A 17,197-nucleotide genomic window follows, 5' to 3' on the forward strand; every position below is an offset into this window, starting at 1 on the left:
TTGAAGGAGAAGAGTCCAGTAGAACTGGGCTCTCCCACAGGTCCAGCAGCTGGTCTCATCATGTCCCAGATGTCCAGATGTAAACATGTCCCTGCCCTGACTTTGTTGACATGAGTTTCTGAAATCAAATTCAAAAAGAATTTTCTCAGCTTAAACATTTGCGTGTTTCCTGTGTTCTGCTGTGGATAAAATGTAGGTGTTAGGGAAAATATTCTAAAACACTTCTTCAGTAAAGACTCAGAGAAGAGAAACACACAGAACTTCTTGCTAGCAAGGGCAGCCTCCAGACTGAGACTCGCACTAAGAAACTGCCCCAATCTTTATTTATACTTCAGTAGGTGTGTGTGTGTGTGTGTGTGTGTGTGTGTGTGTGTGTGTTGCTGATCAAAGGGTCATGAGAGCACAAAAGGTACATCCTTTGTCAGGAAAGGGGGTAGTCTCCCCCACCCTAGATAACATGGTGAGGAAGTCCAGCAGTTCATCTATATGTAAAGAAGCACTTAAACTAAAACAGACATAGCTACGTTAATCCTGCCGTAAAACAATAAAACAAGGTATGAGCTCTCATGCTCCCAGACGTGGGGGTGCATTCCTGGGATGCACCCCAAGCCTGCAGCCTGTTAGAGATCACACACAATTAATTATATGCCTCTAAGTATACATGGTTGAATATTTCCTAATACAAATAACTACATGCAGTATTCTACCATATGCAAACTTATATCACTAAAAGATTATACTGACTACTAAATACAATTTTCCATTGACAGTAGGTTTGTGAGATTTGCAAATGATTGCATTCTCTTTTTATCTATGTATATAGTGTCCTGACTTCTTTGAAATTGGATTCGTATATTAAAACAACAAAAGTATCTCTGAACAAAGTAGTCATCGACCTGTGAAACCTCAGCCACTGAAAAGACAACAAAACTTCCCTTTTCTAACAATTTCCTCTCGGGGCTGCAGCCAGAGATCAGCAGCGGTTCGACGAGCCTCCAGCAAAACTTCCAACACTGGCAACGTATGAATCATAAAAGTGAGCCTACACACTGTGCCAGGACACAAAACAAACCTGGAGAGTGACTCACACCCTTACATTTCATTTGGAACAATTCAATACTGATTAGATAATACTGACGGTGAGCACTTTCAGCAAAACGGCCTTGGAAATGTTTTTAGCTGCCACGTTGGCCTGGTAGTGGTTGAGGGCAACGCGGTGAGCGGGAGGGAAGTGCTGATGTGGGTGGCTTCTCGGAGCCTTTGACTGTAGCTGGCTGCCGAATAATGATGGCTCTTGTGTAACCATCAGTGAGTGTAGACTAGAGGTTTAAAAAAAATTATTTATTTTATTGAAACATGAGGGTCTGGGTGATGTAATGTCTGTGTCTGAGCTGAAGGTTCATATCTAAGAGCTGCCACTAGGAGGAGAGAGTGGGCCTGAACTGTCTGGATGTGAGGATGATGATGATGATGATGACAGACTGGATACAAACTGAGGCCATAGGTGTGAACACTTACTGTTTTGTATCATATTTTATATCATACCTTTTTAAGAACTGTCACAGCGTTTGGCACAAATCAATAAAATCACAAAGGATGTGTCTCCCTCAAAGCAAGCAAAGTGAAATAATAACTCAAATAATAGTGAATGCATTCAAAAGCTGACACTTTCTTTTCCTCCAACTGTGAACATTAAGGTTCAAATGAAATACCTCTATCTTATTTACCCCTTGGGCACTTGACAGAAAACTCGCACACCATATAAACTTTAATCTGCAGCTTCTGTCCTGCAGAGTCCTTCCACAGTCCTTTTTCTGTGCTAAAATAATCCAACTCGTTATCACTTCATGTTCGATATGCATATACATTTCAGTGTGTATTATGGTCTGTATGCAATTTTTTTTTCTTGTCTTTAAAAAAAGTCATTATATTAATGTCATTACTCTTGATGGTGAAACTGGAGCTGTTTATATAGTTTGACTTGACTCTGACACATCTGAGCATGATTGTAAATTTGTGCGTTCTAAGTAAATGGACAGTAAAAACAACAAGTTAACACCAGCTCTATTTCCAAAGTGTTTTTAAGCATGTGGTCCACACATTTGTAGGTTTGAGTTTCTTTTCCTTTATATTTTTTCGGCGAATGATTTTAGTTCTTTGTGTTTTCTGGCATTGTGGTTTTCGCCCTTAATAGTTGTAGTCATAGTTGTGTAATAATGTAAAGTAGTCCTGATTCTCTCTGTGTTATGTCAGGTCACCTGCTACAGTTCCTTTCAAGTTCTCTGTGTTCTTGTGCTTAGCTAGTTTCTTTTTTTCCCCCTGTTGTTATTATTATTATTATTATTATTATTATTATTTTGTAGTCTCTGGTCTCTTAGGTTCCCTCTTTGAACTGAATCCTGACAAATGCGACTGCTCATAACTCTTAAATTTTAAACAGCTGACTAAAAAGTCTGTGTACTTCTCTGACTACTGCAGAGAAGTATCATATCCTGCACAATAAGGGTTTTATTTTTTAAACAGAAATGCACTTCTTTCTTTCTACACCAACAAATGTTTCTATTGCACTTTATTTTTAGAGTTTCTTGTTGTTGTTGGCTATTTCTAGTATTTATGGTCACATCATTTAAATATATAGTGCTGTTTGTTGTTTTCATCTGAATGATGTGATGGCTTTAAATGTTATCTAGAGCATTAAAGTCTTTCAGTGTGTAAAGTACTGTGTAAGCTTTTACATTTCTTAATCACTAAATTTGTTTGTTTTTATACTGTTCTATTGATTTATTTCAAGATTTGCCGACCTTAAAAATATGATTTTAGCTTTTCAGGCTCACTTTGTTACGTTTCTCTTCAGTGAGGTACATATTTTCTTAAGGTTCAGTCTTCAGGCGCGTTCAGGTGTTGTTATTCCTTCAGTCAAAGACTAAAATGATGTTTTAGCACTTACAGTATGACAGGGTTTGCTTCAGTTGTCAGTCATGTAGTCAGGGTCCCTGTCACTCTTTTGTTCAGCTGGGAGCGTGTTTGATTTCAGTTTAGCACACCAGATATATCTGCAGTGCCTCCACCCCCACCGCCTTCCCTCCGCCTTTGCAATTAGTTATCATGATGCTGCTGCTGGATGCTTGTTAGATTCAAGTTTATATTAAAGTGTGTTGCTCTACAGATTGAGAGACGAGGTGTAAGGCCAAAAGCTTTTAGCATTGCGATCATCAGAAACAATGTGTCAAAAGCTGCGTTAATACATGTTGGGTTTTTTTTGAAAAATGATAAATTGAAGCAATAGAAGATATAAAATCACCTCCTGTGCGCTTCTTTTGCCCGGTGAGTGACAAGGTTATTTACAAGGTTCAAAGTCAATGTGGTGTCTTTGTGCTGGCGCTGCCCTGGGTAGCAGAGGCCGACAGATGGATATGTGATCAACTCAACATGAGCGATTTTACCTCTTCATCACACACGGAGAGTGTGCCTGTGCCGGCTGATGAATCACTTCATAGATGTGACAAATATATCGGCCTCATACCTCGGAGGAGAAATAATGGTCGGAAAAATGAGCTGCTGTGTTGTGTGGTGTTCCTGGGACAGACTGACTCGTTTTGTAATATTTTGTGTCTTTGGCTGCTAAGTTAACATGAAAGTACAAATATGTGTAACGTGGTGAAAACACGGCAGCGTGTAGTGGAAAAGTAAAGGTAAATGTACATCTTTTATTGAACACTTCTATCACATGCGTGGATTACTAATTCGACTTCATCTAATTAGTTGTCGTTGCAGCTTATATGTTAAAATAATGTAGAATTACTGTTGCATGTAAAACAACATGTGAATATGAGTCTGGGCTTTTCATGTTTTTCTTTGATATTCTGGCCTCTGGGCTCAAGAAACCCAATTAAAATCCCACAATAACAGTTTTAAATACTTCATGATAATGTTAAATGAAGGCTGGTCATCCAACTTTTACAAAGGTTTGAAAAGTAAACACTTTGAGGTTTTTAGAGTGTAGAGACTGGCTAAATTGTACTGTACACTGTACTGATGGACTGTGTTAGAATGTACTCTTTTAGAGACAAATCTTATATTTTTACATTGATTTCGCTTGTAAATGCATGAGAACATTGGTTCAATAGGTCTATGCATGCAGTGCATTTTGTACAGAAGTGCAAAGCACAAAGGAGTACAGAGTCAAGACACATTATATGCGGTGGGCTTCTGTACAAAAGGTGAATCTGCTTTTATTTTGCACATTTCTCTTAATTATTTTGCTGATCCTTTTAGTTTAATTATTATAATAGAAGAGGCCGACCCCACAGTCTGCAAAATGCACTCAAAAGCACCAATGAAAACAATTTAAATCCATCAATGTGAAACCACTTTGAACACGTTTTTTTTCGGCAGCATTAGGATAGGACCTGCTCCATTAATGATGTCACCATATTTTATAACAGTGTTGTTACAGCAGCAGTTACTTCCTTTAGCGGCGCACAATACATCCTGGTGGGGGACTTCGTAATATATCTTCCTGCTGGGCCTTTAGTCTGAATTACAGCAGGAAAAACAAAAGGTTAATCACATTGGGAGACTCCGCTTTGGCTCTGACCACCCAGCTTCTCTGCGTCTCTCCCTCAGTGTTTCAATTCAAGCTGCTTTATTGGAATAAATGTTGGATGAACAGGGTAAAAAAAGCTCTTTCCAAAGCACCCTAAAAAGGACTACATATGTCTTTTGCTTCTTTTTCTGCTCATATTCTTGCCTTTGTTTTTACCTCTTAGTTCCTGTCCCCTTGAATTTACATCTATCATGGCAAAGTGCATCACAGTCACCATATATTGAATCAAAATGTAAATGTATTATAAACCAGGCAGCTGGAAATGTGTTTGCTCTTCTGAGAATCACGTATCAGAGTATCCTGATTCTCCTTTCTTCATTTCCTTGCGTGCTTAAATGCCAGTGGGCGCATTACATTGAGATTCAAGAGGTTATCTCGCTGTGGTGATGGGGATTGCAGCAGCCTAAAGGATCGCCACAGGTTGAAGCATTTTTTTTTCTTCTCTCAAGTGCATGTATGGCTGAGCTTTAATGAGCAAAACTTCTTATCTGCGGGTGTCTGAAAAACAACACCTAGCCGCCAAGGGAAATAGATTCAGAAGATGCCTTTTGTAAAGCTTCTAAATGTGTGTATGTGTGTCTTTCACAGGGTGGTGGGCCCGGCTGTGACCTTCAAAGTGAGTCCCAACGCTCAGAACGTCAGCACCGCAGATGTGGCCAACGTGGCTGGTAGGTAGTAATGTTGTCTTTATACTGACAGAGGAAAAGACAACCCATTATCATTGGCTTGCTGCTGCACCTGAGGCCCCAGATGAACATTTTTCAAAACTTATGACTCCTCCAAGAATTCTTTTTTTTTTCCTACTGAGTATTCTGCCACATCCAAGCAGGCATTTTGTGGCAAGTTATTCAATTCCTTTGTGTTCACTTTGGCTAAGTATTTGGTACTGGTCCATTTTGAAAGAAAGCCAGCTGGGTTTTCTGTTTTGTTACAAATCTTCAAGCAACCATGTTTGCCTCCATCATGGAAATCCATCCGAAGAGTTGGATATGTGCCTAAATAAACAAGCTAGAAAAAAACAAAACAGGGACACCAGATATTTGTTGTGTTTGGAGAATGAGTTATTTCATTAATGCCACACAAAGAAAAAAACAGAAGTTTTCTCACAAGGAAGAATCAGCTTTTGGACAACTTTAAAGCCAACCAACCAGCATGATTAACATGGTTATACTAAATGTTGCTGTAATAAAGCATCAAAGGGCTTCAGCATGTTGCTGTTTTTGGATAAAAAGCTTAAAATACCAACTGTACACCACTTGTTTAATGCCAGGTTGTTCTAAGAACCCTGGGCTAGTGACTTATGCATGATTTATAACTTGGTAGCAGGCTATGGAGTAGCCATGGCGATACATGCAGTCTGCCATACAAAACTATCAACCCGTCAGATGATAGCTGATGGTTTCCCTGTTTGCATAATTAAATGTTAAATGGGACATAATAAGATGGACAATTAGTATCCTATAAATAACTAAAAGGTACAACTGCAGTAGAGTTAATGAGTCAGTACATAGCAGGAGATCAGCCAGTACATTTTTTTTTCTTGCCTTCAGATTCTGAAGATGCATAAGCAGATTTCTGTGTAAAGCTTAAACTTCCTTTGACTTGCTCGTTAATGTGCCACTTGTTTGCAGTTTCTAGCTGTTCCTAACAGGTATGTTTCTCCACAAACTTTTTTTTTTTCAAGAAATACATCTCATTAAAGAAGTAAAAATACAATAGGGAGCCTAATTTTGCCCCTACTTGCCTCTGCTAAAATTACCATCTGCTGCCTTTGTACCTTTCTCTCTCACATTTAGCTTTCCCTGGACATGCTCACACACATTAGACTGACTGCAAGTAAGTTGGAGGAATAATGCATGAGTCACCTCCTCCAAAATGTTCAAAATGACGCACTTACAACCATACATCACATTTTACTTTTTGGAACTCACACCGAGAGAGATTATTTACTTTTAGTTAAAGAGTCAACATCATAAGAATTAAGAACATTTCAAGTAAGAACACTGGTATAAAGTGAATTTTTCCGTGTGGAAGAGGGACTCAGGTAGCAAACCAAAGGTTCTACAGGATCTCTGTATAAAAAAACGGCAATCACAGCTCACGATTAAAAAAAAAAAGACATTTACCTTCGTGAAGGATTTATTAATCGATGCTGAAGGAACCAGTGTTTTATTTTTAATCGAAAAATGTAAAAATTGCTACAAACTCTTCACATGCACTAAATGGAGGTGGCACATAATGGGTTCAAATGAGTAATGGGTTAGATGCCGTCACCGCTTAAAGGTAAAAGCTTCTCCTCCGAGGTCTTTGTCGCCAGTATAAGGAGTACCATCTCAGGTGGGGGTGACAACACCATCACATATTTTACACAACAATCACAGTAGGTAGCCTATGGAAAATGGTGCTGTTTTTTCTTTTTACCACTGTGTTTCAGCTCAGGTAAGTCTGCCCCAAAATGTTCTTTCCTGACCTTCATCAGCTAGTTTCAGTGTCTAAGCTGAACGAAATGGTTCAGGTGTTTGAATAATTCTAATAATCACTGAAATATTGACAAGATTGCCTCAGTGGTCCAACAGGAGACTCATATCCCAGTCTCCAGAGTGCAACTCTTTGTTTTTAGCAGCTCCACCCCCGCCACTGCTAATTTTATTGGTCTTTTGTGCCGCTACCTCGTATGAACCAGCCAATTTGTGTGTCCAAGACAACAAACGCCCTAATTGAATCTTGTTTCTGTGGTGGCTGCACATAATGTGAACACATTACAAATCATTTCTATGCATTCTAAAGTTGAGAGGTCATAGTCACCTGACTTTTTTTCCCTGTGAAACCAGGCTGGTTTGTTGGATAGCATTGATGGATTGAATATGGAAGCTTGATGTGGAGTCTGATCTTTGCCTAATTTGCACAGTTTAACACAGAACTCTGTTTAGAAAAATGGTAATAAATGCAAAATCATCAGTTGTGACTATTGCTAATATCATAATAGGTGTAATTTCTGTTGATTGTGGAGAAGATTAAAACAAGCAGAAATCAGGTGTGTAAATGTTTTCACAAGGGCGGCGTTGTGAGTGCAAAGTCGCTCGTTATCAGCAGAAATTTGTTGTCTACCACCTTCTGCTTTCCAAAGCACACAAAGGAAGTTCCACCTGATTTTGTTTCAAGATCCTGTGACTCAAAACGACTCGGTTCAAGCTGTTCTGTCACATGGAGAGGAACTCTCTATCACAGTGCAATTCAGGGGTAGAGACATTGTGAAGGTGTGTGAGAGTGTGCGTGTGTGTGTTCAGCAGACTACAGTGTGTGACTCACAGTAATGAGGCGAAGGTGTTGATGAAGTGGGGAATAAAGAAAGAAGGAATGTTTGCCATTAGCTAAGCTGTCAGTCCAGAGGGAGAGGGAGAGAGGGGACATTCCTGATACTCCTTGGGTCCAGTTCACACACATGCAAATATCACCCACAGTAGGAAATCGGACCAAAGTAAGTTAAAGTAACCTAAATGAGTATTTTATTTTTAGTTCTTATCCTGCTTGATAATTGCAAACCCACCTCCTTGCATGGGCACATGCTTTTACGTTTCTTTTTACCCCAACCATACACAGACGCACACGCTGATTATGCAACGGCTTCTCTCCTGTTTTTAAGTGCTATTGTTGGCGTTCTCATTTCCCGCCCGCCGCGCCCGGTGGCTCTGCGGGGTCACGGATGAGACTCGATTGTTATTAATGCAAACATTTGACAGAACGTGCTTGAAATGAAATACGGCGTCCTCTCAGCTAAAGTGCAATAGTGTGGGCGGGCCATCTTTAAAGTGTCGTTTGTCATATTCAACTAGAATATCAATCCATCCCAAAGCGTACATTATCCCCTCTAGCCGTGGCTTATAGTGCTTTTCTGAAACATTAAGCTTTACACGGCCATTGTAATGACGTCGTTTTATCATCGTTTATAGTCACACAGCAGCAGAGGGGAGAGAGTGGACTTCCATCTCCTCTGTCACAAATTCTTGTGTTTAGGTTGAAGGCTTATGGCAGCTGTGTTTAAAATCGTTCCGTTTTATTTGATCAAATCTGTGCGAAGACCTCATTTGTTTACCAGAAAGATGTTTAAAGCACAAAAATTATGGTGAAAGGAGGATTCACATCGTTTAATGTGGGCTGTAGAGTGCATGTGCTGCTCTGGGTAATTTGAATATCCACAATTGAATCATGAGAACGCTGAAAACTGACGGAGGAGATATTCAAAGGTTTGAAAAATCGAATCAAACGAGAGAATATCAAATAAAAATCAACCATATCAACTCAAACCTGATAAGCTAATCACACTAACTTCATTCATTATTTTAGATTTTAACATTTAAAATCTCATTTTTTATGATTACATTTTAAAAAATATATTTTTTTCAAGCATAGGCAGCTACATAACTACATAAATTAAACATTTTGCATGAGGAAAAAAATCATTTATTCCTGTTAGAGTTGCAATTTTCCATTCTCATTTCCACTTCATTAATAAAACCACTCAGGCATAGCCAGGTGTGTAAATCCACTTCTTTTAAGTTTTACTGTCTGTTCTATTATTCATTTACAGAAGAAAACAGCATAAATATGAAGATGGCATAAGAATAAGGTGTGTTATTGGGGTTGTAAGAGTTTATATTTACAAAAAGAACACTGCACCAAAATTCTGCAATTTTCTTTTAAGCATTATCGTAATATGGTTGCTGTTTTGTGACTGATGCATTAGCCTCTGTAAGTAGATGGACATGTCGACATGTCCATCGGGACTTTTGGTTGCCGTAGTGAGTCTGCCTATTAACCGCTCACACTTGAGCAGCATTTATTCTGCACGCAGGTAAAGAATCCACTCACAGAACATTTACTAACACCCACTGGACATTTGCCTGACGTTTAATGAGTTACCTTCTAATTTTGTTTGTGACAAGTGACAAAATTTGGCTACTATGGTTGCTGGAAATCCCCCAAAATTAGCTTTTGCCCCAGTGGCCAAATCATCAGATTATACTACATGGTTCTCCTGACACATAAATACACATAAATAAAAGAGATGATATTAGTAGGTGTTACAAGTGACTTTATAAGCCTATAAAATGTAAAAAAAAAAAATTGTAAAATATTTTGAATCTCAAGTAGATGTAATTGGAAAAAAAACATACTTAAGTTAAATTGTATTATGTAAAAATCTTTTAAAGCTAATCTCTTGGATCCTGTTTTTCTTACACTGGATTGGTTCTGACCTCGGCCCCTGGGTGCCAAAAGGTCCGATTAGTGCAGTCAGGCTATCCAGACCTGTTGTTGCATTTTAAGAAGCCACGTTACCACTTCTGTCATGGGCGCCCATCCATTGTGAAAGACTCCGAGGCCACCGGAGGCCATTGTCAAACGTGGGGGTGGATGTCAAGATGGTGGGCAGCGAGGTGGTGACCCTCATTGTCCGGCCGAGGGTGGGCGGGAGGACCCAGGGGCTACTTGCAGCGGTGCGTCACGGTCGTGAGAACGGGACCCTGTGAATAGGCCGGGGGTCAGGGTCAGGACAGCGGGCAGCTCAATTAGCACTTAAAGCAGAAGGAGAGCAGCTGAGATAGCCTGATCCTTCACCGTCTGTTCGCTTGACTTCTACTCTCTTTTTTTATTCTGCCAGCAGTTGTTTTTGCCTACATGCTAATAATGCCTGTTGGTGTGAAGATAGTTACTCACACATGCCGAAAAGCTTTGCAGTCTCAGTGATTGTTCACTGTTAGGACAGCTTCTGTTGATAGTGGTCAGGTTTAGACTCTTCTGCCATCACTTTTCCCCCTTTTTTAAGTGAAAGGAAGCCTGCTTTGTTAGCTGCAGACAATAGGTGGCTGCTCAGTGTTTTGCTTTTATCTCAGAAGGATGGTTTGTGTGTTGACATGTAAATTTCCTGACGGAGGTCACTATGAGTTAAAATGGGAGAAAATATTGATCATTATGTGAAATAATTATTTCTTGTAAAGAACATTTTTCCCATATATAACATATAACTGAAATTTATTACACGAGTATGTTAAATAGAGAACCTTGCTTAAAGTTTGGGCCAATTACTTAAAACTTTTTAAAATTTTGTTTTACATTCAGTTTAATTTAGTTTTAGTTGCTGAACAGCTTAGTTTCACTAGGAAACACAACATTAACCCTTCACAGCCTGACCAATGCATTCAAATGTGATGGCAAAAATGTTTTCATTTGCAAACATGCTCAATAATCTTTTCTTCAGATGTCAGATGTCCTCTAGCTAGAAAGTAAAAGCTTGTTGTTTTATTTTAGAGTGTGCAATGCATGTCTACCAAAGCTGCATCAAAAGTGATCTGATATTTCCTGATTCTGCTCTGAATCATTGTTTCGAGACTTATTTCGTTCTGATGAACTCACATCAGAAGTGCCAGCGTGGACACTTTGTACTCCACCATAAATGCTCCTCAAGTGCTGGGCAACAGCATGCAGCTCTTTCAGTCGGCGTACTCTGTAGCAGGCATGGCGACCCATTTCACCGAAGCGGATATTTAAACTGCTTTGATATTTGGTTATAATGCAGGACCCTGGAACATTTGCCTGCTTCTCCCAGCCTTTTCAAACAGTATTAATTGCAGCACACGAGAACCAAATTAAAGTCAGACGCAGATGTTAAGGGTATTTTCTATACATCAAGCCTTAATCACATTAACAGTACAGCAAATTTAATATTTTATCAAATTAAATCGACGGTGTATCGGCATGATAATAAAGTGGCTATTTAGTAAGCGGAAATTGTTCTGGCCGCTGTAGAGGAGGAAGCAGCTTCACCCTTATCCCGACAGCTGATATCTTTCTGTCACAGAGCTTCAAAACAGATCCTGACGACTGGGTGGAGGAAGGGTTTATGTTACTTTCACAAAGGCGTTGTTTGCGTCGGAGCTTTCCTTCGCTCGACTTTTTGTCTCCTGGTTTTCTTCCGTCTGACTGGATTAGCATAGATCTCGTTCGCTGACAGGACTGACCTTCACTGCAGCTAAACACTTGTCAAAATGCCAAATGTAATTACTGAGCTCTTTAGGTCAAAGTAATGTGTTTCATCTACCTCACTTTGCCTTGTTATTGATGTGCAAGCCCTCAGACCTCAGACTGCAGTCGAGTACTCCCTTTTCCCTCTCGTAGCACCAGTTCCATGCAAGTGTTTGTGTGTCATAACATAGTGAGGAAATGTATCTGTAATTATGCCTAAGTAATGTGGTCAAATTGTGCGTTGCTGTACTGCTAGATGTCTTTCTGTGACTTTGTCAGCTTATACGCTCCCAGATCCTGTGATTATGGACAATTTAAAGTTATCTCTTAGAGCTGCAGAGTGCTTCTCCAACACTGCCTTTCAAAGGTCGTCATCATCATCACCATCACCATTACCATTCCTCCGCAAATTGCATGCCTGGAAATTGTCAACTCTGTTGTGCTGCCTTCGCATCAACTGTCTCTCAAGGTAGACTACTTGTCTTGTATTTAAATTGATTGTTAAAAAGACGTGGCTTCAATGTTTTCTTTTTTCTTTGTCGATTCGAACCACCTTATGTGGATTTTGTGTAAATCAATAAATTGCAGTCCTGATTATAATATTGTGGTAAATCAATCTGTTCTCACTGCTCTGATATGACCTGCTTGTTTCTGACATGATGCATGATTGCAGAGAGGAAGTGTTACGGTCAAAATTGACATATGCATTGTCATTGTTAACAGTAGTGACTGATTTTATGTCATCGCCATCACAGTGTGGAACTTCTTTAATTGTTCCCATTGATTGGCAATGTGATTGCATTGGAAACAGCTTGGGCACTGGGATCTGTCCAGCAGTCTCTCTGTGCCCTGCAGAAGTAGGCAAATCTATTTCCGTTAACCTCATTGCAGCTCACCTGCTAATCAGTTTTCATCACAAGCCGAAGGCTAATCGATTGTGGAAGTTCTCTCACCTGTTGGCAAAGAGGGGAGGGGAGGGGGGGATCAAAAAAGGGAAAATGTGAGGTGTGTGCTGGTGTTTAGTGATGCAATTTTCTGTGATATGCATTTTGCCTCGTCGCCTGTCATCACAACAGAGCTGTAGGCGTTCTGTGAAATTGCAAGATGCCTCATCCGAGCTTTAAAAAGCTTGCACACTCCCCTGCCGTTCCAGAGTCACCTGTGGTTATTTTGGTTCGACTTCAGAGGGAGCAGAGAGCTGTACACTGTCCTCTGGAGCTTTGCAATCATCTGTGAGTCCTACCGTCGAGCAGAGAGGAGGGGAGGGAGGACACAGGTGTTTTGCCGAGCTCTAGTTTGCACAGTGGTGCAACGTGATCCCCGAGCCAACCGTGCAGCCACCCTGCCAGCTACTCAGCCAAGCAGCCGGCCTGATTTCCCCAATGCTGGCACTGGCCTGCTGGCACCTCCAACCCTTCTCTCCCACTCCCGCAGCTGGCAGGATCTCTGCGAGTTGGCCTCGGCTCCTGACGTTGACTGCGGGGTTGGCAGACCTCTCCCAGATGGCCACCTTGTAGTGAAGCTGGCTTCGTGCTTGCATCACTTTTACATCATCCCTTCAGCTACAGAGCTGTGGTGGAAGGAGAGGGCTTCTGTTGGCTGTGCTGAGGCATTTTTGTACGTGATATGTGGGAGTGTTAAACTCTGCTGCAGCTCTCACACTTTCGAACGATAATTTGTTATTTGTGCCATTCGTGTCCCTGCTTTTCAGGAAACCAGTGACAGGTCTGAGACCCGAAACAGATGCAGATATAGAGTCCACCTACACACACATCAAATATACGCCTTTTTTTCAGATGTGAAAAGGCTATTACAGCCCTTATCTTTTACATCCAAAATGACAGGACAGTATCAGCGTGCTTCTTGGGTTCATATTTTATTTATTACCTAATTTAAATGCTACTGCAAAGCCTGTAATTTATAGCCCAGTAACTCTGTAATCCCAGTTGAGCGGAAGAACAAGGGTGAACCTTTCCAAAAACTTGTTAGCACTAGGATTGAATAATTTAATATACATTTTTTAAAACCTGAATGGATGGGAGTAAAATCATCTGATAGAATTTTCTTAATATCCTCAGATTTAATGACTGTGTCTGTCTGATGACTGCTCCTAATTATCACCTCTTCATCCTACTGGTTTTTTTTGTCTTAGTTTAAAGTTCCTTTCTGCCATAATGTACAACGTAGCGTACCTGCAATTTTGCAAAATTACAGGTTTTTGAAATGTTAGAGTGAAAAGTGGAATTTTCTCTTAGTGTCGACAGCGACAGTCGCTTTTGTTCTAAGTTCTTATCGCTTTTTTTCCCATCATTTTTATGCTAATATGCTAATAGCTGACATATCCTTACCAGTGATTCAAACTGTGAAAAAATGAAACGTTAAAATGATTTCATTTGCATCTGTGGAAGATGCAGGCATACAGCATATATTATTTTTGCTATTGTACTGCTATTGTGGTTCTAATACTCAAGCTTATTGAGCATTCCTCCTGTATGTAGTCAAAACTACTTTCCAGTGCTTTATTTACAAAAGGTCACAACAGCATGTTCTGCATGTTCGACAGAGTCTTTACATAGATCCTCTTCTTAACACAACTCAAAATGGCTTTTTGTCTCCTCTTGGGATTGAACCAGTGATCTTTTATTCGTTAGGCGAAAGTTGCCGATCCTTGAGTCGTTGCAGGCACACTGGACGTGTCATCCCAACTGAAGTCAGAGGACAGTAGCTTGAATGTTCTGCCCCAGAGGTAAACATGGTGGGGACATTCTGGGAAACACAAAGCAAGAAGACATTTTTATTCTTATTATAATGTGTAACAACAGCTGTACAGAGGTCATATGTAGAAAACACACAGTAAATTGGAAATTATGAAAATATTCAAATCAACTTGGTTTGACATACTGTAGGAAACTGAACATGAATGGAATAATCAGTCAAACACAACATTTGTATGCCATTTTACTGACCACATAATTAATCTTTCATTATTCCAAGATTTGCTTTTTTCCCAGACTGCATTTTACCTATTTTCCTTAAAGTAAACTATGCTGTCTAAAAATTCTGTGGCAGTAAACACTGCTATCAGCAGGGGGTCAGTCATTTTTCGTTGCGCTCTAACTGCAGCTCAGACTTTTAGGACCTTTCTGTCCTCTGCTGCAGTTATTATGGACTCCTTACTGAAGCTCTCTCTCTCTCAGCGGCCCAAGGAGGCCGCCTGGACCAAGCAACTCATTTTTAGCCATCTTCAAGATGCCTGATGAGATGTAGAGGCAGACGGTTGGATTGATTGGCCCCTCTTGAGTGCACAGGCCTTGATTACAACTGCACTCAAGTACCCGAACTCCCACCCCCCACCCCTTAGTTTCTCTCTCAGTCTTGTTCTTTTTAGTCTGCCTCTCTTCTGTCTCCTTTTTTCCCCATGATTTCTTTCACCTACAAAGGGAGAGGGTGGATAAGGAGAAACTGGTTGTAGAGTAGAGAATAAAAAAAGTCAAATTACTAACAAAGATTTGGCTCTGCAGGGTTCTGTCTGCACTGGAAAGTAGAACGGGGATGGATATGCCTGTTAAGGACTGGTTAGAGATGAATTTGGAATCACAATCAGTGCTTTGAAGAGAGAGAATTGGATCAATATTTTAAGAGCTAAGCAGGGAAAGTGCTGATAGTTAGCAAAATGTGTCAGTGGTTCACTTTAGTTTGCACATCTTTTCCACGCTGTAAATTAAAATAATTTTACTTTTGTACATATCCCAATGCTCTGTTAATATAAAAACATTAGAAATATTTAATCTCTGCAGCTCTACCCTGTGAGCTGCTGGGAGAAAGTCACTGGATTTAAAAAAAAAAATAAAAAAATCTTTCAAAAGGTCAATCCACCCAAATACCGACTACAGATTGCCTTTAAATAAATAGATCTTAAGATTGTATTTTTAAATATTGAATCATTTTTAGCTATCATTTTTTTTTCTTATTTTGTATCAAAGCCTTATTTAGCTAGACATACTTTTGCTCTGGGAGCTCTGTGGTGGTCCTTTGAACTGGAGCTTAAAATAATAGGTGCTAATGCAGAATGACATACTGTACATCATCACCTTAACGCAGTTTGTTTTAAGATAAAGACCCTACAGTATTTGACAGAAAACCTTAACAATCAGATCTCCTATGAGCAACGACTTGGTGTCAGTGGGAAGGAAAAACTCCCTTTTATCAGGAAGAATCCTCACACAGAAGCAGGCACAGGGAGGGGAAGCCATCTGCTGCATCCGGTTGGGGATAGGAATGCAGTCGTAGAACCCTGGATCCTCTGAATGGAAATTTACCTTCTCTAGTAGAGGTGAGCAAGTCAGGGCCTCTGCTGTGTCATTGGAGTTTACTTATTTTCCAATTTCAAACCTGACACAAGTTTTCAGGTTTAAAAAAGATGTTTTGGCTTTAGTGAGATTTTGGGCGACTGCTTTGGTGTAAATGGGACTGAACCAATGCTCTGAGGCTGGGTGTTCATCATGTGAAGGTATATGAAGATGACCTGAAGTCTATCCAGATAGGATTCTCGCAGGTTTTAAGATGTACATGGAAAACTTCATGAAGAGAGAAAATCAGCACCAAACAGAAACCCCGAGGGATATGTATGAGGCTGACTTGATCCCCACCTGAAACAGGAATGCGGTGTCCTTGTTTCTGATTGACTGTTGTCTACACACTTCTCTTTATTTTACTTCATCCCTCTGGGACTAAGCTCATACCGTGTAATGCTCAGTGTCCTATTTATCCCATAGAAGGAAAGTTTTCTCATGAGATGTTTTTCACTGTTTAAAGAAAAATAGACTGTCTTCATATTTTCATTTTATTAAGAATATACAATACAACAAATCCTATCGAACAGACCAACAATAACAATGCAGTGATCGTCTTCAGAAGATAGTATTGTGTGAATATGCAGCGTCTAATATTACTTTTACCATGTTTGTTGTTATCCATAAACTATGAGAAACACAACAATGTTCTTTCTTTGTCATGGATGCACTGAGTGAAATATTGATATTTTTAGGTTTTTTGGAAGGTCCAATAGGAAAATACTCACTGGAACATCAAATCTGTATTAATCCACTGCTTTACATAAACATATCCATATGCATGCTTGCAGTAATGGTCATTGATTTGTTACAGAACTGTGCAAAAGTCTTAAGCTTTTTGAGGTTGTCTTGAGCAATCACCCTCCGGGCTTTCTGGAAACCTTTTGGAGTTTTCTTTGGACATTGGCAGCTTTTTCATATTTTCAGTCCAGTTCTCATACGTACCTGACCACTTTCAGAGGAATGGGCCTTTTTGCTGCTTCTTAGCTAAGCCATTAAATTCTAATCTGTGAATCTTTCAAACATAAAAATTTCACCTAACTTGAGTGATAAACTAGTGTTGTAGAGACACTTTCTTACAAGCTGCCTGTGACAGAAACAAATAATTTGTGCCAATTTCTTTAGCGGACACATGCCAAAGATAACACAGATTAACAGACTTTTTTTTTTTTTCATACAAGCAGGGTTAAAAATGTAGTGTTGTGCTGTTATTTGAAAA

The 17,197-nt window shown here is 39.8% G+C and overlaps 1 protein-coding gene across 1 annotated transcript in view; it reads left to right on the plus strand.

The window, feature by feature from the left end:
- LOC309694492 (receptor-type tyrosine-protein phosphatase N2-like) overlaps positions 1 to 17,197 on the plus strand; it is a 223,000-nt gene that overhangs the window by 72,757 nt on the left and 133,046 nt on the right. The window contains exon 11 of the mRNA XM_082514620.1: positions 5,195 to 5,274. Within this exon, the coding sequence (XP_082370746.1) occupies positions 5,195 to 5,274 (80 nt within the window). The remainder of the gene's footprint in view (positions 1 to 5,194; positions 5,275 to 17,197) is intronic.

Source organism: Aulonocara stuartgranti, assembly GCF_965226115.1.
Source record: "Aulonocara stuartgranti genome assembly, chromosome: 18".
NCBI classification, from domain to species: Eukaryota; Metazoa; Chordata; class Actinopteri; order Cichliformes; family Cichlidae; genus Aulonocara; species Aulonocara stuartgranti.